At 38.1% G+C, this 17,283-nt stretch overlaps 1 protein-coding gene and 1 long non-coding RNA gene across 8 annotated transcripts in view; one reads left to right on the top strand and one right to left on the bottom strand.

Annotated features, from left to right (window-relative positions):
- The window catches only part of LOC149038377 (uncharacterized), a 31,967-nt gene extending 30,341 nt beyond the window's left edge, over positions 1 to 1,626 (bottom strand). For all 3 annotated transcript variants that reach the window (XR_016180473.1, XR_016180472.1, XR_016180474.1), the window contains exon 1: positions 1,490 to 1,626. This is a non-coding gene — a long non-coding RNA (uncharacterized LOC149038377). The remainder of the gene's footprint in view (positions 1 to 1,489) is intronic.
- LOC113667716 (uncharacterized) lies at positions 540 to 6,022 on the top strand. 5 transcript variants are annotated; one of them, XM_027183571.2, is made up of 5 exons: positions 540 to 828; positions 1,989 to 2,055; positions 2,937 to 2,981; positions 3,721 to 3,777; positions 4,025 to 6,022. In XM_027183571.2, exons 2-5 carry the CDS (start codon positions 1,992 to 1,994, stop codon positions 4,972 to 4,974), a joined length of 1,116 nt encoding a protein of 371 aa, XP_027039372.2. In that variant the 5' UTR covers positions 540 to 828; positions 1,989 to 1,991; the 3' UTR covers positions 4,975 to 6,022. The 5 variants fall into 5 exon arrangements, with proteins under 5 accessions (XP_027039372.2, XP_089041124.1, XP_089041122.1 ...); XM_089184998.1 differs by having other exon boundaries at positions 613 to 828; positions 2,757 to 2,981; XM_089184996.1 differs by lacking the exon at positions 540 to 828 and adding an exon at positions 1,560 to 1,856.
- The last annotated feature ends 11,261 nt before the right edge of the window (positions 6,023 to 17,283 follow it).

Below are 17,283 nucleotides of genomic sequence, written 5' to 3'. Positions count from 1 at the left end.
AGTGTGCATTGTGTAATATTCCAGGGGGGTTAAATTCTTGCCTAACTATGCAGGCTTGAGCGAGCTGTCTTCACAAATACATATGATCCGATTAAGCAGCACCGCGCGTGCAAAAGTGAAATGTTTAAGCTTCATAAATTTGACAGGAGTCATGTGTTTGATAGAGATCTAAAAAGGTTTAGAACACAGATTTGTAGAGGGTACGACAATATTGTCCTATCTGGCGTGACAACATGACAACCTACATGAGAGGCAACTCACGTACGCCACCGAAACAGAGTCCCATCATAACTTTAACTATCGTCTTACACTATAAAGAAGTTCTAGTCTGCAATATCATAAGCAGTTTGAGACATCTCTTTAACAAAGAGTCAATACACCTTTCTAATTGCGGTAACACTATCACTGAAACGAAGGTGTAGATTTTAAAAGGGATTTTTTTTGCCCTCCTTCTTTGTGACGTCAGAGCCCATTGTATCGAAGAACACCACCGGATGTCATAACAACCATTGGCCTGTCATTCAAACCATATTTTAATCACAAATGAATGAACTGTTTTTAAACGAGGATATCAAATGGGCTTAATTACAACGTGCTTGCACTGGGCAAGACATCACACGATTTAACTCCAAGAGAAAGTGAATTGTGACACCGGGCGCTCGGAGACGACGAAAACCAGGCTTTGAACGGTAACCAGTCCGGCAGAATTATTTCATATTCACAAAGCCACAAAGCTCCAAAACGCAAGTATTTAAGAACTCAGACCTCAGACATAAAGCGAAGACCACTCTTAAGTCTCATCGTCAAAGAACGATAGCAATCCGCACGGTAAGTGTCATGCGCACAACAATTTCGGGCCGTGTTACAAAAGAAGATTGGATTAGGGTGAAAAGTTATTTGCGTACTTTCCTTGTACAATTTTTTTACATAGAAGAAAAAAAGTTTTCTGTCGCTATGCTGTTTTCTACGTCTTAGGAACAAATCAAAAACCTTTAACTTATGCTTGTAAAGCAAGAATGAGTGAGCTACGATTGTCGTCTCTTTTTTAAACATGTAACTTAGACAAACAAGATATTGTTTTTATGCTGGTTTTTTTTGTTTTGCTTTATTTTTAAAAAAAAAAAAACAAGATCGTGCTCGTGGACATTACCATTTGTGGACGTGAAAGTTTTGTCGTATTGTGCTCGAGATCGTTGGTGTTTTAATTAAATCGCCAGAACTCTGGAAGGTGTCTTCTTTGAGTTAATCACGCGTGACCAGAACTAATCGCGCGCGAGCACCGCGCACCTTAACAATTAGCATTCGTTCGGCTCCTGAATGAATTTGCAATTAAAAACTGGTTCAGTGGCGACTGTTGCCACAAGTTACCAGCCACTTAAAACAACTATTTAGACGCGTTGCTATCCTTTAATTTTAAGGGATACAGATTTCCCAGAGCAAGTAAATTGAGTACATATTCCGTAACATTTTACTTTATCATAAGACTTACTTTTATGGTATTACCGGCCGGATACAGCTCTTTTCAGTAATATAACACTCCAAGCTCCAGTGTAACATGCGCAGTGTGGCTTTATTCGTGTGACTTCTTGGCCTAAATAACCTTAGACAACCTGTAGCAGAATGGGCCGGTAAAAGTTCCTAGTTTTCCTAGAAAGGGTTTCGCCGGAAACGCTTCCGGTAGAAGTCACGTCTAACGACTTCCATCGCGCAAGTTGACGTTTTTCCCGGAGACTGAAGCGAATGTTGTTAAAGCCAGTAAAAAAATCATATAAACAGTCTCAGCATGTTCCAATGTTCTATTTCAAACACTGGCACCTACTTATTTGTTATCGAAAAAACCTATATACAGGCCTTGGGTAAGTCACACGAAATTAACCCACGAGTAACGCAATGAATGACTAGCGCACTCGGTTCCGCTAGTTTATAAAAAGATCAGATCTGAACGGTTTTGAGTCCAAAATAAAATTTTCGCTTTATTTTCATTGTAGAAAATGGTCCAGGATAATAGCGTTCCTTCCAGTCCAGTAGACGTGGCTTTTGAGGAACTCTTTGAAGGTAAGAAAAAATACTTAGTCCAAGTGAGCACCTGTTTGCTGGGGCATAAAATTATGCTCCTAACAAGCATAAATTATCATACTCGGGTATATTTTGGTGCTACGTGGGCCTGAATAATTTGAAGACCTGTCACGCGACATGAGCTGGTCGCTTTTGTCAACAGATTATTTCAATTGTGCGGTCATGCTAACGTAGGAAACAACTCCTAAAGTGAAACTACTCGATCATAATTTTACTACCTTTAAGAAGCAATTGGAGTGCTACAGTCCTTTCAAGAAATGTGCTGAAACATAACTCTAACACCGTTTGTATTGGCTTAAGTAAATTTATAAATAGATCCAAGTCATCCTGTTTACGTCAATGGTCACACACCTCGCTCAGTGATTGGCTAAACCTGGAACGCACGTGAGGAGGTGTGCGTCATGAAGAAGGCGAATAACGTAATTTGTAGTACTTAGAATCCCCGAAAGGATGTTGAAAAAACCGATCATTATACTCGATCGGTCATTCTTAACGCATCTAGCGAGCGACAAGAACCTTAACCTCACGCAATTGTGAAAAAACCAAAAACACTTTGCGGTTCAGCCCACGGGTAGGTGTCACAAATATGCATGCAATTTAATCGGGTATAGTAATTGAAGGCGAATTTTATTCATGACAATACTTTTACGAGAGCTGCTATTTCATCGATAATGTTGTAGTTGAAGAACACCGACTGCGTAGCTTGATCCTCGTGGTTATACACAGTACGTCAGACTTAATCAAGCTTCCACGCCTACACGTCGCACCAGCCATTCACAGGCCTCGCTTGATATTAAAGATTGACAGTTGAACAAGTACAAGTGCTTCTCAAACGATTCTTCCTTTCATTTCTTCTACAGTTATTCCAGAGTTAAAGATGTTCACCCCGGCACAAGTCGTACCAGGTATTTTGTTTTTTCCTCGGTTGCTTGATAACGTTTTTAAAGCGTAGTTCAGCTAACTTCTAAGTTTGCGCTAACGGGGAGACTTAACCATTTCTCGCGCGTGGGAGGTCATACAAGGATAGCTAATCCTCTGTTATTATCGGCGCGCCAAAATTTAACAAGTCCCCATTTTATGTTTAAATTCTTAATTTTCTCAGAGTCACTATTGAGAAGAAAAAATTTCAAACCCCCGACTCAGCCCAAGCTAACGATGAAATAATATCTGTAAACACAGAAATATCAACGTGCTTTGAATATTAAACCACTTGGCCAAAACAGCGGAAGTTGAACGCGGCTGATCGAGTCGACCGAACCGCGTTAGCCACGCAAACGTCGACGGTACACTCACCAACGGGAAAAAATTCTAAAATAACCATCAAGGACAAGGCAATATTTTCGGCTACGCTACATAATTCCTCTGAAAATAAGATGATGAGGGAAAGACCAGCAAGAAAGAGTTCTACACGTGCTGTACTTAGATCGTTGCAATGTCATTAAGCGAAAAAACAGCAACGTTAGCAAACTACTTCGGGAAATTGCGGTTTGTAAATTCAACTTTAGATTTTTCTGTTCGTGTTTCCTCAGGATAGTTTTGGTTAGCCAACGACACGATCCCGCTTAAAGAGTTATTTCTAGAGCTATTCCTTAAAGATATACTTTCACTTTCCATTGAGATTAATTCCTCTTTTTTTAATTTCAGGCGCTGATAACGCGGAGCAAGATGGGCTTATGACTGGGTCTCTGGGCCTCGAAGAAGGTAATAATTTACATATTACCTTAGAGAGCCAAACACCTGTACCTGAAAAATGTAGAAAAGGAAAATTTAAAACTTGATAATAATCACTTGCGTCTCAGAAACCAAGCAACGTGAATAAATCGAGGCAACGTGCCAAGTACATAGAAAAAGGCAAATTGATGATAAGTGTTCAGACAACAAAGAGGAACCAGTTGAGTTTGGTGTTGGTTTATTTCTCTAACTCTTACCTTCCTTGTTCTTCATCTAGCCCGGATGTACAAGAGTGAGCCAGATCTGCGAATTAAGAGCGAGCCATCAGCCTTTAGCGAGGTAACCAACTACTGGCTTCAATGCAGCATGCAGCTGGGTGACACGCAATACCAGACACACGCGCGTGATCCTTTCCTATGCGCGCGTGATCCCTTCGCCAGCTTTCATGAGCAGATGGATAACTTGGAGTGGCGGCCGCCGGTACTTCAAGCCATGGCTCTGTGCAAGCAAGAATCTGCCTCTGAAGTAGACGAGATGTTGATAAGTCAGACGCAGAACGCTTGTCAGCTTGGAGCAAGAAAAGAAACATCTGAAAGTCAATGCAAAGTATTCATGCCGTCGTACTGGGACCAACAGTTTGTGAATGACTGTGAACCATGGTACGATCATCTAGAGAATCATCGCGGTAAACCTTTCGTCGGCGGACCTAGGAACGGCATCTTCAAGAGCGAAAACGCAAACAGCTTTTTCAAAGAAGAAGATCCTACGAAAGACGAAACTGACATGGTGCAGGACCGAGACTCCGAAAGCCCCGCGAGTTTCACGAGCGTGGACAGTCCTCCAGAGTTTCCGTGGAACACACGAACCATCCCCGGTTCCAGAACGAGTGATATAAGCGCATTTAGTTCAACAGAACAGAAGTTTGTGATGCACAAAAACCACAAAACAACCTTTAAGTCCGGTCGCCCTCGATTGTGTCAATTCTTGCTCGAGCTCCTTAACCACCCAGATAAATATGGCTACATGATCGACTGGATCGACAAAGAAAAAGGCGTGTTCAAGTTCATCAACTCCAGCGAAGTAGCGCGCTTGTGGGGAAATCGTCGTAATAAGCCCTCCATGAAGTACGAGAACTTTGCTCGCTCCTTGCGCACCTACATTGCTAAAGGAATACTTGCAAAGCCTCGCAGCAAACTGGTCTACCAATTCGCCAGAGTAAAAAGTTGAAGCTCTTTACAACAACCACAATACTACCATACTCGACCCCAACCTCCGACACAGAAAGAACACTAGAATCGCCTTAAAGATGAGACCAGAAGGAAGAAAATCCCAGATGTTGTTGCTTAAGGCACTACAGTGTTCGGAATGGGTTCGCCACTAGGCGGAAAAGGAAAGACGCCGAAGAACGAGACATCAAGTCATAAGGACTCGACTTGAGTTTATACCACGAGACTGAGTTTATACCACGAAGAAAAAAGATATTTAATTAGATATTACGTACGATATCCAATCGAATTAGGCGCAGTCGAACCTTCTGAACAACGTAGAATTTGAAGCAAGAATAACCTAAAAAGACAGTATTTTTTATTCTAACAAAGTTAAATTGCAAGTTAAATAATAATTAGAGTTTCCCTTTCCTCTGTCCTTTTACTTTACTGCCAAAGTGTTCGATTCCGAGGCCATATGGCGTTCTCTTATAATATAATTGATTTTTAGATGACATTGCAAAAAGTTAGATGATGCTATTTTGATCCCTCCCCCGAAAAAAAAAAAAAAGAATAAAACAATGACTTTTCTCACTTGGCTACGGTCACCCCTGACTCTAAAAACATATAAGAAAAAGGAGAGTATGCTCTTAAGAATAACTTCTCCATACTGTGCTTGCCTTGCAGAGACGTCAAGCGAATAGTATTTACTATGTAAAGATACAGGCCACATAACTTTTATCGTGATTCTGACTGTGTCAGACGTCGCTGGGTGATGAAATTTTTAAAAGCATGATTTCAAAAAAACAAAAACAGAGGCTTTCTTATCGTTCTTAAAACTTTTCGTACACAAGCGTCAATTTCTTGAAAGGTGTGTGATTTTCAAGATGCAAAAAATTTTAATCGTAATCATAGTCAAGGATCGAGCAATTTGCGCCAAAAGATATTGACAAGCATAGTTTATATGACGTTTTATAGAGTAATATTTAAATTTTATGAATTTAAGGCTAAAATTTATGATTTGTAGAAAACCGGGAAACTATACCCAATAAAAGAAGTGGTGAAGAAAATTTGTGAAGTGCGTGTTTTAGCTTAGACACTACGCGAATAACAAAGAGAAGTACATTTTTCAGGTCACGTATCGCGATAAAAACATGATACAGTGTCGTTTGTTTTTATATGAACCTCTTAGAAATCTTCACCCCGAATGCCAATTAATTGCAGCAAATCCAAAGATGTTGCCTGAAACGAATTCTTTGTGTAAAGGAAAAGAATATTAACTTAAAAAATTCTTTAAGAAGAAGAAGACGGTTATTTCGCTTCGTTCAGTGGCAGAGAAATTCTGAGAACTTCCAAGAGTTCTAAGAAAGATAGCGGTGAATTCTAAGAATTGCAGCTGCATGACAATTCTAATTATGCTCCCTAGACTTGCTACTGAGGTGACACATTTCTTCGTAACAAAAATGAACTTCTGATGAGCTGATCAAAGGTATACTGTTACAAAGAAAACTTTCAGTTTCTGAACGACAAATTTAACATAATAATTTTTCCTACCGTGTAAAACTACTTGTTTGCGTCGATGACAGACAAGCGAGTTCCCTGACCCAAGGATATGAACAACGTAGATCATTTTAATCCAGACCGTGAAGGTGCCACCGGTTACTATACTGGTTTCGATTAATTTTCGCACCTTACAAGAGAAATCCTTAAACATGGTGAGAAAGGAAAACTCAGGGAATACTGATAGAAAAAAAAAAAGAGGATAATAAAGGATGACGAAGAGTAATACCGATTGCGAACGACATACTTTACAATTTCCTTTTGACTTTGGAATATACACAATCCGTTACTTAGCCGCTTTGAGTTCGTGAGCTTCCTTTCAAGTAAATTAATCCTCTCATCTTCAGCTATACTTGCCGCCAGCTCTATAGACATAAACACAGCAACAAAGAGAGCCTTTTGTGTTGTGTTACTGTTTCCATATGCGTGGGAACCCAAAACGTTGTGGTGAACTGTTCTTCCCGAAAAAGCGTCGATGACTGTCCAAATGCAAGTTCGTTTCATTAAAACTGTAGATTGCCAACGGGGCACAACAATTTTTCCATAGATGCGACGCTTATAGTCTAAAATGAGCCTTTTCATGGTTATAACGAAACATATCCAATATTCTCCAACTACAAAGGAAAAACTTCTCGCAACTCGTCTCTCGCGTCGCACTCGCACACGCGATGAAAGCGTATCTTGCGTGGACGACACGCAACACCGGAAGACTTAAGCTACCTGTTCACGCCCACTATATTCATATGCAGTTAATTTTCGTTTGCTATAAAAAACAATAGGGGCCCTTGAATTGAGAATATTCAATAATATAAGACCATTTCGTATTTCCTATTTCTCTTTATAGTCCGGATGTGACGTCAATGGTAGATCCGGTGCTTATTATGTGCGCTCTATGAACCAACAGAGGAAGTAAATGCTTCGAACGCTTTCAAATACAGGTTTAGTCCTGCCTTTTTTAATATCTTGACCTGTCGCAGCGTTTCCAATCGGAAATATCCAATTGATATTAAAAATATTGCCTGTCTAAACCCGCTGAAGATGTTTAGTTTTCCCTAAAGGGGCTCATGAACAATACAGGCGTAAATAAGATATAAACATACAAAAGTTATTACCTATGATACACCAGTAAAAATACTGCAAATATGGCACTAAGTGTTTGCCTTCGAGTGATTAAGTATGAGACTAGGGTATTTAAGCATTCCGAAAAATTGTGCCGTGTGTCACGATCAAAACACTAATAGAGTAGATATTTTAATATTCCGGACTACGAAGCAAGAACCAGCGAGAGCACAAATTTTCTTGGAGAAATAGAAAAACGAAACTTAACGATTAAATACTACTAGCCAAGACATTAAGCCTCAATTGGCATAAAAACCCAGACTTCCCTTAGTATTTTGTTGTAAAAGAAATACGACATTTTATTGACAAGTGAAAAAAGGTCAATATATTGTAGAAATTGTCTCTAGGTAACAAATAGCACTCTGGACGAAAACGTTCGTGAATGTTAAATATTGTATAAACAACTTGCGGTCAATTATTCAACTGTCATCGAATAGAGAAAGTAATACAGAAGTCGCTGTTCCACAACGAGAATAAGACAAACAAAAGAAAAAGTAGTAGATGGAAGACTTAGAAGGAGCAAAACGCGCTAAAAACAAGAGAAATAAATTATTTGATAAAATCGCTTTACTCCGAGAGTGAAGTCGTCTCCCGCCGGTGTTCAACAAGGCTCCGCGTGCCGAAGAAATTTACGCGCACAACCTCTTTTAAACTGCGTCCTTTCTCTAGCAGGTGTTGGTGGCCGACTTAATAAACAAAGCAGCATAGCGTTTTAAGTTGACCTTGTCGGAAATGCGAATCATTAATTAACAAGCACAAGTACAAGCCTATGACACCCTGTCGAAACCGTATGTATACTTCTCAAAATTCAAAGCTTCCGTTTTGCATCCCCTGGCAACATGACAACTACAAACCTCTTTTTAGCTCAAGTAATGAAAGGCTATATTTCATTCTTCATTTCTTATCTACTACAAAGGTCAGACACCAACGACCTTGCAATAAGCGAGATCTAAAAACAGCACAAGGAGTGGTTCCAAGACGGGAATTATTTCATGGCTAAAGCATGTTGTTCCTGTTTACAAGCGTTGAATTATCATAACATCGTCATTCAAAGAACTCGGTTTTATCTGCGCCAAGCAGGTGTTCGAGCGACAAGGAGGTTGTTTTGTTTGAAAAAAGAACATTTTTGACATAACTTTTCGATAACCAAGCGACCAAAGTTATACTTATCCCTGTCATGGCGGTGCGGGATTAGAGAAAGTTTGCATAAGCGGCGTTATTACGAGGTGATGTTGAAAATCATTTCGGTTCCACCTCTAGGACAAATATCACTTATTCGGGGCACTTTGAAGTGAGCTTGTTTTACTAGCCTCACGGGAAGAAGTCTAACACGTGGTTTGTTCAGCAGCATCAGTACAATACCTGAGATAAGCATGCTATTTTCCTGAGTTTTGTGCAAATTTTTACTTTTGAATTTAAATTAATAAAACGTCATAATATATCAAATTTGGTTTTCGTTCATTTACTGGTACCTGCTTCAACAAAAAAAACAAAGCTAGAACGGTGTGATGATTGAGAGAGTTGTATTACGATGAAGGCCCACATGTGACGCTCAGTCTTCGTAACACATTAAGTAAATTGTTTTAATTTGGCTTAAGTAAAATTTAGCGCCTTATAAGGCCACTGAGTCTGTAACGTGCGAAGAACACTCACAAAAGATGAAATTTGCCCGGTTATGGACATGAGAGCCATGATTTTTCTTGTGATTTTTACAAGGGTTAGTTTTTTTCCCCAGAAATTTCATCCATTGAATAAGCCAGAGAAGACTGTGTTAGGACTCATCCAGTTACTTATCATCTCCTGCACGTCAAACATGAGCAGTTAAGCTACACAAATCTGCTAACACTTAAAACATAAATTTACTCACTTAAACATAAAGTTCAGAGACGATGCTCCAAGGTTAGCTTTACAAAAATATTGAACGAGCTGCCACATTACGAATAAATCAGACAAGTCAACCGTTCGAAGTGCAAATCATTTAATCTATTTCATGACTTCAGCCACTGCAACTGCAATGCAACTCAACCGAATTAAGTAGGATTTGCATTTTCCGTCGCGAGGGGTGGATACCGCGTGAAAATTATTTTTTAAGACTTACATTCGTAAATAATCCTTTAATGGAATTACACATAGCATCACGGACTGCTATCATCAACTTGAGATGACAATTCACCAGGAGATCACGTTTAGGTAAATCGTTATGCTCGCAGGTGCTAAACTCAACCGAAGTTGAATACATTTCCTATCAGGTGCAAATTGTTTTTGGACTGTCAATCCAAAAAGATTAATGGAGTTAAAAACGCCATCACGTACGCTGGCAATTGACAATCATGTCAGTCTACAAAACAGGGTTTGCAGACGTTAACCATGCAGTTATTTAATGCTGACATATACTGAGTCAAAAAATTCCAACTCAACGTGACCTAAATGAAAGATAAAAAATCCTTATTAACTTATGTTAGAAACTCCGGTTCGTGAAAGACAATCTTACCTTTTGACTAAATGTAAAGACTCTGCGAGTCTGATATGTCTGAGGTCCTATCAGTTCTACGAGTCGAGTAAATTGCATTATAAGTCAATTGAAACTGAGGGAGCAGTTCCAATTTAATGTCATAACAGATGATCGATCTGCAACAGTGACTCTTGGTCATTTTACAGCATCTGTGTTAAAGATACCGCTTCTTTCTGTTTCGATGTAACAATAAAACGAAGAATCTAGAGCGCATCAGTGTCTCATTGTGGTCAGGATCCTTTGTTATTTTTCATTAAAGGTATCATAGAGAAAGAGCCATTAAAACGTACTAGACGAAGCTTCTTCTGTGCGGAATTTTAATATTTATAGTCATAATTCTGCAACTTTCGTGAAAGCGTTTCTTTTATCTATACGCTAGCCACTGCCCATCGTAGTTTTCCGCAAAGTTGTGCTTGAATAACTACCAAACAACTTATCCATTCGACATATCTTCTGAATCAATTAACAATAACTCAGTAACCATAAATAAGAACATTAAATATCACTAGAATCATTAAATATCACTAGACCTTCAAGCGACCGACGGCCAGAGGAAAATCGTTTGTTGACTTCCTAATAGAGCTAAGAAAGGTTAAGCTTCCTACTTCATTTCCTACATTGGCAAAACCATCGCTGAGTCAATATTCCAAAATATTTTCGAAAATGTTTCGAACATTACTTTTGTTGCCTCGCTTTCCATGTTGATAATAAAGCTCTGAAAAGGCAGCTAAGATGAATCTTCAGTCATTTCATCATCAGAGATCAGAGCAGTGATATTGAATATCTAATTTTCCTTGATGATTGCAGTCAGAATTTTAAACTCATGTCCAAACATTCATTACCATCTTACTAATGATTGCAGTCAGCATTTGAAACTTATGTTACAAACATTCACTGCCATCTCTATTGCTTATTCGTGATTCAAATGGACTCTGAACTTAGCCTTGTTATGCTATGGTGACTCATAAACATCACATACGTGTTCCTATCCTACATGCCGGAATATATATATCTATATTTTTAATAAAAGGCTGCATCCTGTGAAATGAGTTTCCGCTTGAGGCAGACTAGTTGTCTTGTTTCCTGACTTTGTAACACAATAAAGATTCGATCCTTTATCGCCGCTAGAGTTTGTCACAAGCTATTTCATGCATGTTTCGAAAATGTATATAATTTCACTTCATTTAAAAACAAGAAACTCGAACATACTCTTGGATTCTCTAGTTTTATTAAGCTCAGTCGGTAAACTAACGCGACTAAAAGGAGAACATAGACAAGGTGATATTGATTACGGTAAAACATGGGGTTGCTTGATACCAAACATGCCTCCATAATGAACTCAGATCATATCTTTTTCTGTTCAGTCCTATTACAGTATGACTGTATTCCCTTTTGAAATCAGACAAACCGTTATTAGCATTTGCACTATATAAAAATCAGTTTCGAATGTTTAAAATAATTTTTGTACACATTTTGTTTTCTTCATATTAGGAGAAGCCCTGAGGTAAAATCACAAGCGATGCAATTCGATGGTTGTCATCGATGTGTTATAGTTGCATTGAATACATTTACTTGATTTGAATACACAGCTTGTTAAATTGACATTCTAAATGAAGTTTTTTAAATTTCATTTTATTTTTCACCCTCTTGATCTACAGAAAAATAAATAAACTTCAAAAAGCGGAGAAGTATGTATTTTTACGTCGCATGTCAAAATTTCAATATGTCTTCCCTTTCAATATAAGTCCTGTCTGCACTATGGAAAAAATGGTTTTCTCGCCATTAGAACTAAAACGTTTGTATCTTCAGTTTGAGAGCTTGTATATATTCAATTTCATTCAAATGATTCGAATTTATACGTAGCAGGACAACAGATAAATTTCAAAATTTCAGTGCTGTGTACAGTAACCACAAACCATCATTTCAAAGTATTCCTTATGTTAGACCATGGATCCGTGGAAAACTTAAAATGTACAGAGCTTCCTGCTCTCAACGTTAATTCCGCTGGCATGCACTTTGCTAGGTCTTCCTTAAAAATGTCCTCAAAATCAAGAGATTTGTAACTCCGATCGGCTGTAAAAACTTCTCCCCATTTCATTATCACAGTACTCGTGGTTTAGCATCTTCATAGCTTACTTTGACATACCCTGTGTTTCCGTGAGAACTAAGTTGTTCAGTACTTCTCTCAACCATGCACTCCTAACATGTGCAATTTTAGCATGGTCCTTTCACATAACAGAAGAAACTTAACGTGAGGAACATTTTCCTTCGACCCCTAGCCTACTCCTTATTATGTAATCCTCAATCGAGCATTCCCTCGTATTTCTTCCAATTGAAGGTATTGAGCATACCTTTTAACATGCATTGTCTTAGACGAGTACGAACAAGCACCACCTGAACTCAAAATAAATAAGGTAGAAATTTCTATACAAATCTTGTTTTAAAAGGAATGAAGAAAAATTCCATTTCGTTCGAGACTCAGCCAACTCCCTTGTGTTATCCGTGATGCGGAAAGTTATAGTGGACAAAGACACATGGAATTGAACTCATTCGGTAAATTAACAGTCTGATGACTGACAATCGTTACGGAACTTTACTAAATGGCTCTTCCGGCAATTTCACGTGATTTTGAATGAGCTAATCCTATATTTACGTGTGTTTCATCAGGCAGTCAATCCCTTCTTTCGTTGCCACAGTATTTAAGGTAGGTTCTTTTGGAGCCAAACAATCGCAAAAATGCAAGCATCACAATTTTGATTGCACACAGTTGTTTCTAGCAAACCTCTTCAACGGAATTCGGCTGAAGATTTTTTCAACTTCCTTCAATCTTTTTTGTTCTATCTCTGTAGTATACTGTATTTATAGTTACGTTCGCTTATGGAACCTAAATAGTCTTACATTTTTGCTTTTGACTCGTGTCGATCAAATTGCGTCGCGATTTGCTCATTTGCTATATATTTTCATGATCTAAGATATAAAAGGTAAACTTTGTTTTTAAACATTTCATATCTGACTTGAAATTTGTTGTCCAAATGCTGTTTTCATCTAGCCTAAAAATACCAGTAGGTCAGAGTTCCCTTTCCTTTTCATCATTAGCAGCATGTAGTTTTGGCTGTTATGATCCATTATGTTAAAAATTACACGCTCGTGCACAAATCTCTCACTTATGGAGTACAGATGAATAAAAGACACGAAGAAATTATAAGAAATTATAAGAAGTTCACTGTAACGATCATAGTTTTCATAGTACTGCAGTATTTCGTGTAAATTCTCTCGCTACCTCGAACAATTCATTTTGGAACAACAGGTCTCTTTGAAGCCACTTTGGATGCCACGTCTCTGTTTTCGTTTAATTTTTCTTCAATCCTACGATCGACCCAACAAGAAACTATGAAAATATCTCATCCACACAACAAAAGCAATTTTAAAATAATTCCAAAAGCGGCCCAAAGGTAGAGAGAAAATTTTCAAATCTTGCTGTCAACGTAGTAATGCTCTTCGACATTTTTACACCAGCTTAGATACATCGCTTAATTTCCCATAACTCGGTTCTCAGGGGTAATAAACTTAATTCTTTTCTGTTTTCTCTTGAACTGCTGGCATATATTGTGTTTGTATAGAAAGGAATTTAAGTCGACAACCATGCAACAAAGAGTTGGTTGTGACACATGACAGAGAATACCTCACATCAGGCCGAGTATACTATAAAAGCTCCCAGAGATATATTTTTTTCAAAGTTATAGACTTAAACTCGCATCAAACAACTGCATCTGGAAAAGAATTCCGAGATATGATTAAATAAATCGTGCGATGAAGAAGACCAAAACATATTTTAAAGCAGCTAGACGTAATATCGCAAAATCGACGGATGTTTGAAAAATGGAATCATTGTTATTCTACCAGCTGTCTGGTCTCTCTTCTCAGTGAATCTTCACCTGATCACCTTTTTACATTGAAAAATTCAACGTGGGGAATGGCCTGTGAGGATTATTATTGTATCACTAGGGATTTAAACGTTTCAAATTAAATTTCTTGAGGTGTCTTTTGTGTGTCAACTGGCCACGTGGAGTATATGCAAACCTCAAAAGTTGCGTGATACCCCTCAAGTGAGAGCAGTCACCCATACAATGTTAACTGAAATACCGTGCACGTTGCTCCTGACAAGCTGATGTTCCTGAAATTTATTACAGATAAAGAGAAATAGAGTTCTCCCACCAGATATACTAACTTGAGCTATGTTTCAAACGGTGATGCAATGTTTGGAATATGTATATTTTTTATGCAGTAATACAATATGAAAAACTTTCTTTTTCTAGTATCATTTTAGGAATAAGTTCTGACCGTGTTGAGAGAAAAAACAATTTCTTTTACGTCAATGTCAAAGCATAAAACTAAAAGTTTTTAAGTTCCATTGTTTAAAAGTGTTTAAGAAAGGAGTAAATAGAGATATCGATGATAAGGACTTAGAAGTGTTTCCACGCTGGCTTAATCACCTGCATCGCGGTACCCACAAGAAAAATTAACTCACAATGTACCGTTTTTGCAAATGATGCTAAAAAATGGAAAACTATACAAAACAATTTATTTGATTATACTTCCACCACGCTGGTTCAATCACCTGGGTACCCACAGGAACTGTTGATTCACAATGTACCGTTTTTGCAAATGATGCGAAAAAAAAACCAACAACAACAACATGAAACAAAAAAATTAGTTGATTAAACTTCCATCACGTCCCTACTTAATGTCCCTACTTAGTGTCATTTTCCTAAAAAGAAAATTGGAAACAAGGTATTCCTTCTAAAAATAAAATTGAACAAGTTGTAAGCCGGTTTTCAATGAAGGGTGTGGGAAAAGACATAACAGTTACCAAATTGGAGATGACTCACGGCATAGCTATGTTAAGAACAAACAATAAACATGAAAATTAGCTCAGTGACGTCTTCGAAAATCACATCGAAAACCGGAATTCTACATAACTTACTTTATTTGACGACAGAAACCGAAATTGTTCATTATTGTTCTTCATCGCGTACAAAGGTCAGAAAGCAGACAAGAGACAAAGATGGCCGCTGAGCTATGTACGTGAGGTTCTTAAGATTATTAAGGCCACCTGAAAAAAGCCTAGTTAATCTAACAAAAGGACCTTACACCGCATTCAAATCACCTGCAACATTGATAAGAAAGTGTCAAAACATACATTCTTATTCACGTTTAAAGTGCAAGTGCCGTATGTCACGACATTATATTAATTGATTCGACGTGCAAAATTTCATTCTGCGCGAGGGATATTATAATTTTTTAGTAAGACATAAAAGCGCCAAAATGAGAATATTAAATCAAAATTTAACTGAGAAGATAATTCAACGCATAACTTCGTTTTCCACGCAGTTTTATCTGAAGCGCTAATATGCTGTAATCACACGAATGACTGCTGTCTTCTGAACTCATGGCGTGTGCCAAGGTCACGCCATCTACTTAGGGGCAGTCACGAAATAAGAGGGGATTGCGTGACGAGGAAGAAAAGAAATTGGATTGTCGTGGACTTTCACCGCAGGGGGTGAGCATCGCGTGGAAAATATTTTTAGAACTTTCATACCGGAAAAATTTTGTCTTACATACCATCACGATCGACTTAAATCGCCAGGGTGTGGTGAAAAATTAAGAAGAATATAGTGTTAAATTACCACGTGTGCTTGGAGATACTAAGCTGATTTAGCAAGACAACGGGAACCTCACTTGACGACAGCGCGCGCAGTGCAAATACCCAAATATGGTCAAATTAGAACAGAATCCAGACTATTCCGCTCGCTCTCCCGTCGTCATCTGACGTTCCCGTCCTGTTGCCAAATCAGCCTACTAATTTGCAGTATGTACTAATCATCTTCTATAAATAAAAAAAAATATATATATATATATGAATAGATTGTGGGTACACGCGTTTTCAAAAGGCCTGCTTCGGCTTTATGCTTACTTAGCATAACGACTCAGCTTAGTGACTGTATCTGACATGGTAGAACTATTTAGACTGTATTCTGCGTCTTGTTCTGCTTTTTTACAGCAACAGTGGGCATTATACTGCTTCCGAATTATTGCTATTTCTGTATCCAGAAGTAATAGAAATTCGTATGATCTGAAAGGGTCAACCTCTGCTATCCGACCAAGAAATGATCTACTCAATAGTACTAAACGCATCTTCTTCTCCACGAAATTTTGAATTTCATGAAGCATTCTCGTGATAGCGTTTGTTTTATCTTTAACACAACCACCGCCATTTCAGATATCTCGCGAAGATGTGGGTGCATAGCTGCCGTATATGTCGTCCATTCGACTTATTTCAACCGATAAAATTTCAGTTATCTTTATCAATTTTCAAACATAACCTTGTTATCGCGTCAAAAAAATTAAATACTTTTTGGTAAAAATCTTTAAAGCGGCAGTTAAAGCAAAACCGTTTATCGAATTCTCATCACACAGCCATGCACCTGCTTTGATTTACTTCATTCGTGATAGCTGTCCGAGAATCAACCATGAAACCCACGCAACAAACAATCACTACAAACTTTATTGACTATTTGAAAGAAGGCTTTCGTACCTGAGTTTGTTGTGTATACGTAGAATTATTTAGGCTCACAAACTTAAATTAAATTCGCACTTAAAATCAATGTTTGGGAACAGACCCAAACTTCATCAAAGTTCCTCAGTTTTAAACCTATCGTGTCTCGTTGCACAGTTATATAACACAGCATAGATTCGGCTTCATTCCATCACAAATAAAGCATAACTAAGAAAACCATCTCTGATTCCTTTCACACCAATTCATTTTACAGTTTTATCAATTCCAAACTGCAATCTATAACACAGTAACATGGAGAACTAGCTAAAGTTGCCTCCTATAAAGGTAACTGAACAAACTAAGAACTGTTTTACCACAACAAATTAAACGAGCTTACTTTAGTTCGCATAACGAGTCCTATTTCGTTGAGGATTTCCTCTTCTCCAATAGGGATAACAGTTGTCATGATCTGGTATTAAATACACGTAATCTCCTAACCCTTTAAGACCTTAACACCCCGGTGCAAATTACTCATGCCCAAACTCAGTGATAATTCCGAACAGTTCAGAAATGTGTATTACTGA

Source organism: Pocillopora damicornis, chromosome 10 (genome assembly GCF_964200805.1).
Source record: "Pocillopora damicornis chromosome 10, jaPocDami1.2, whole genome shotgun sequence".
Classification (NCBI taxonomy): Eukaryota; Metazoa; Cnidaria; class Anthozoa; order Scleractinia; family Pocilloporidae; genus Pocillopora; species Pocillopora damicornis.
The sequence above is the reverse complement of the archived record's forward strand: the minus strand, read 5'-3'. Positions and strand labels throughout refer to the sequence as shown.

Coding starts and splice junctions, on each gene's coding strand:
- LOC113667716 (XM_027183571.2), top strand. CDS start 1,992: ATGGTCCAGGATAATAGCGTTCCTTCCAGTCCAGTAGACGTGGCTTTT. Junction 2,056..2,936: donor TTTTGAGGAACTCTTTGAAG/GTAAGAAAAAAT, acceptor TTTCTTCTACAG/TTATTCCAGAGTTAAAGATG. Junction 3,778..4,024: donor GTCTCTGGGCCTCGAAGAAG/GTAATAATTTAC, acceptor TTCTTCATCTAG/CCCGGATGTACAAGAGTGAG.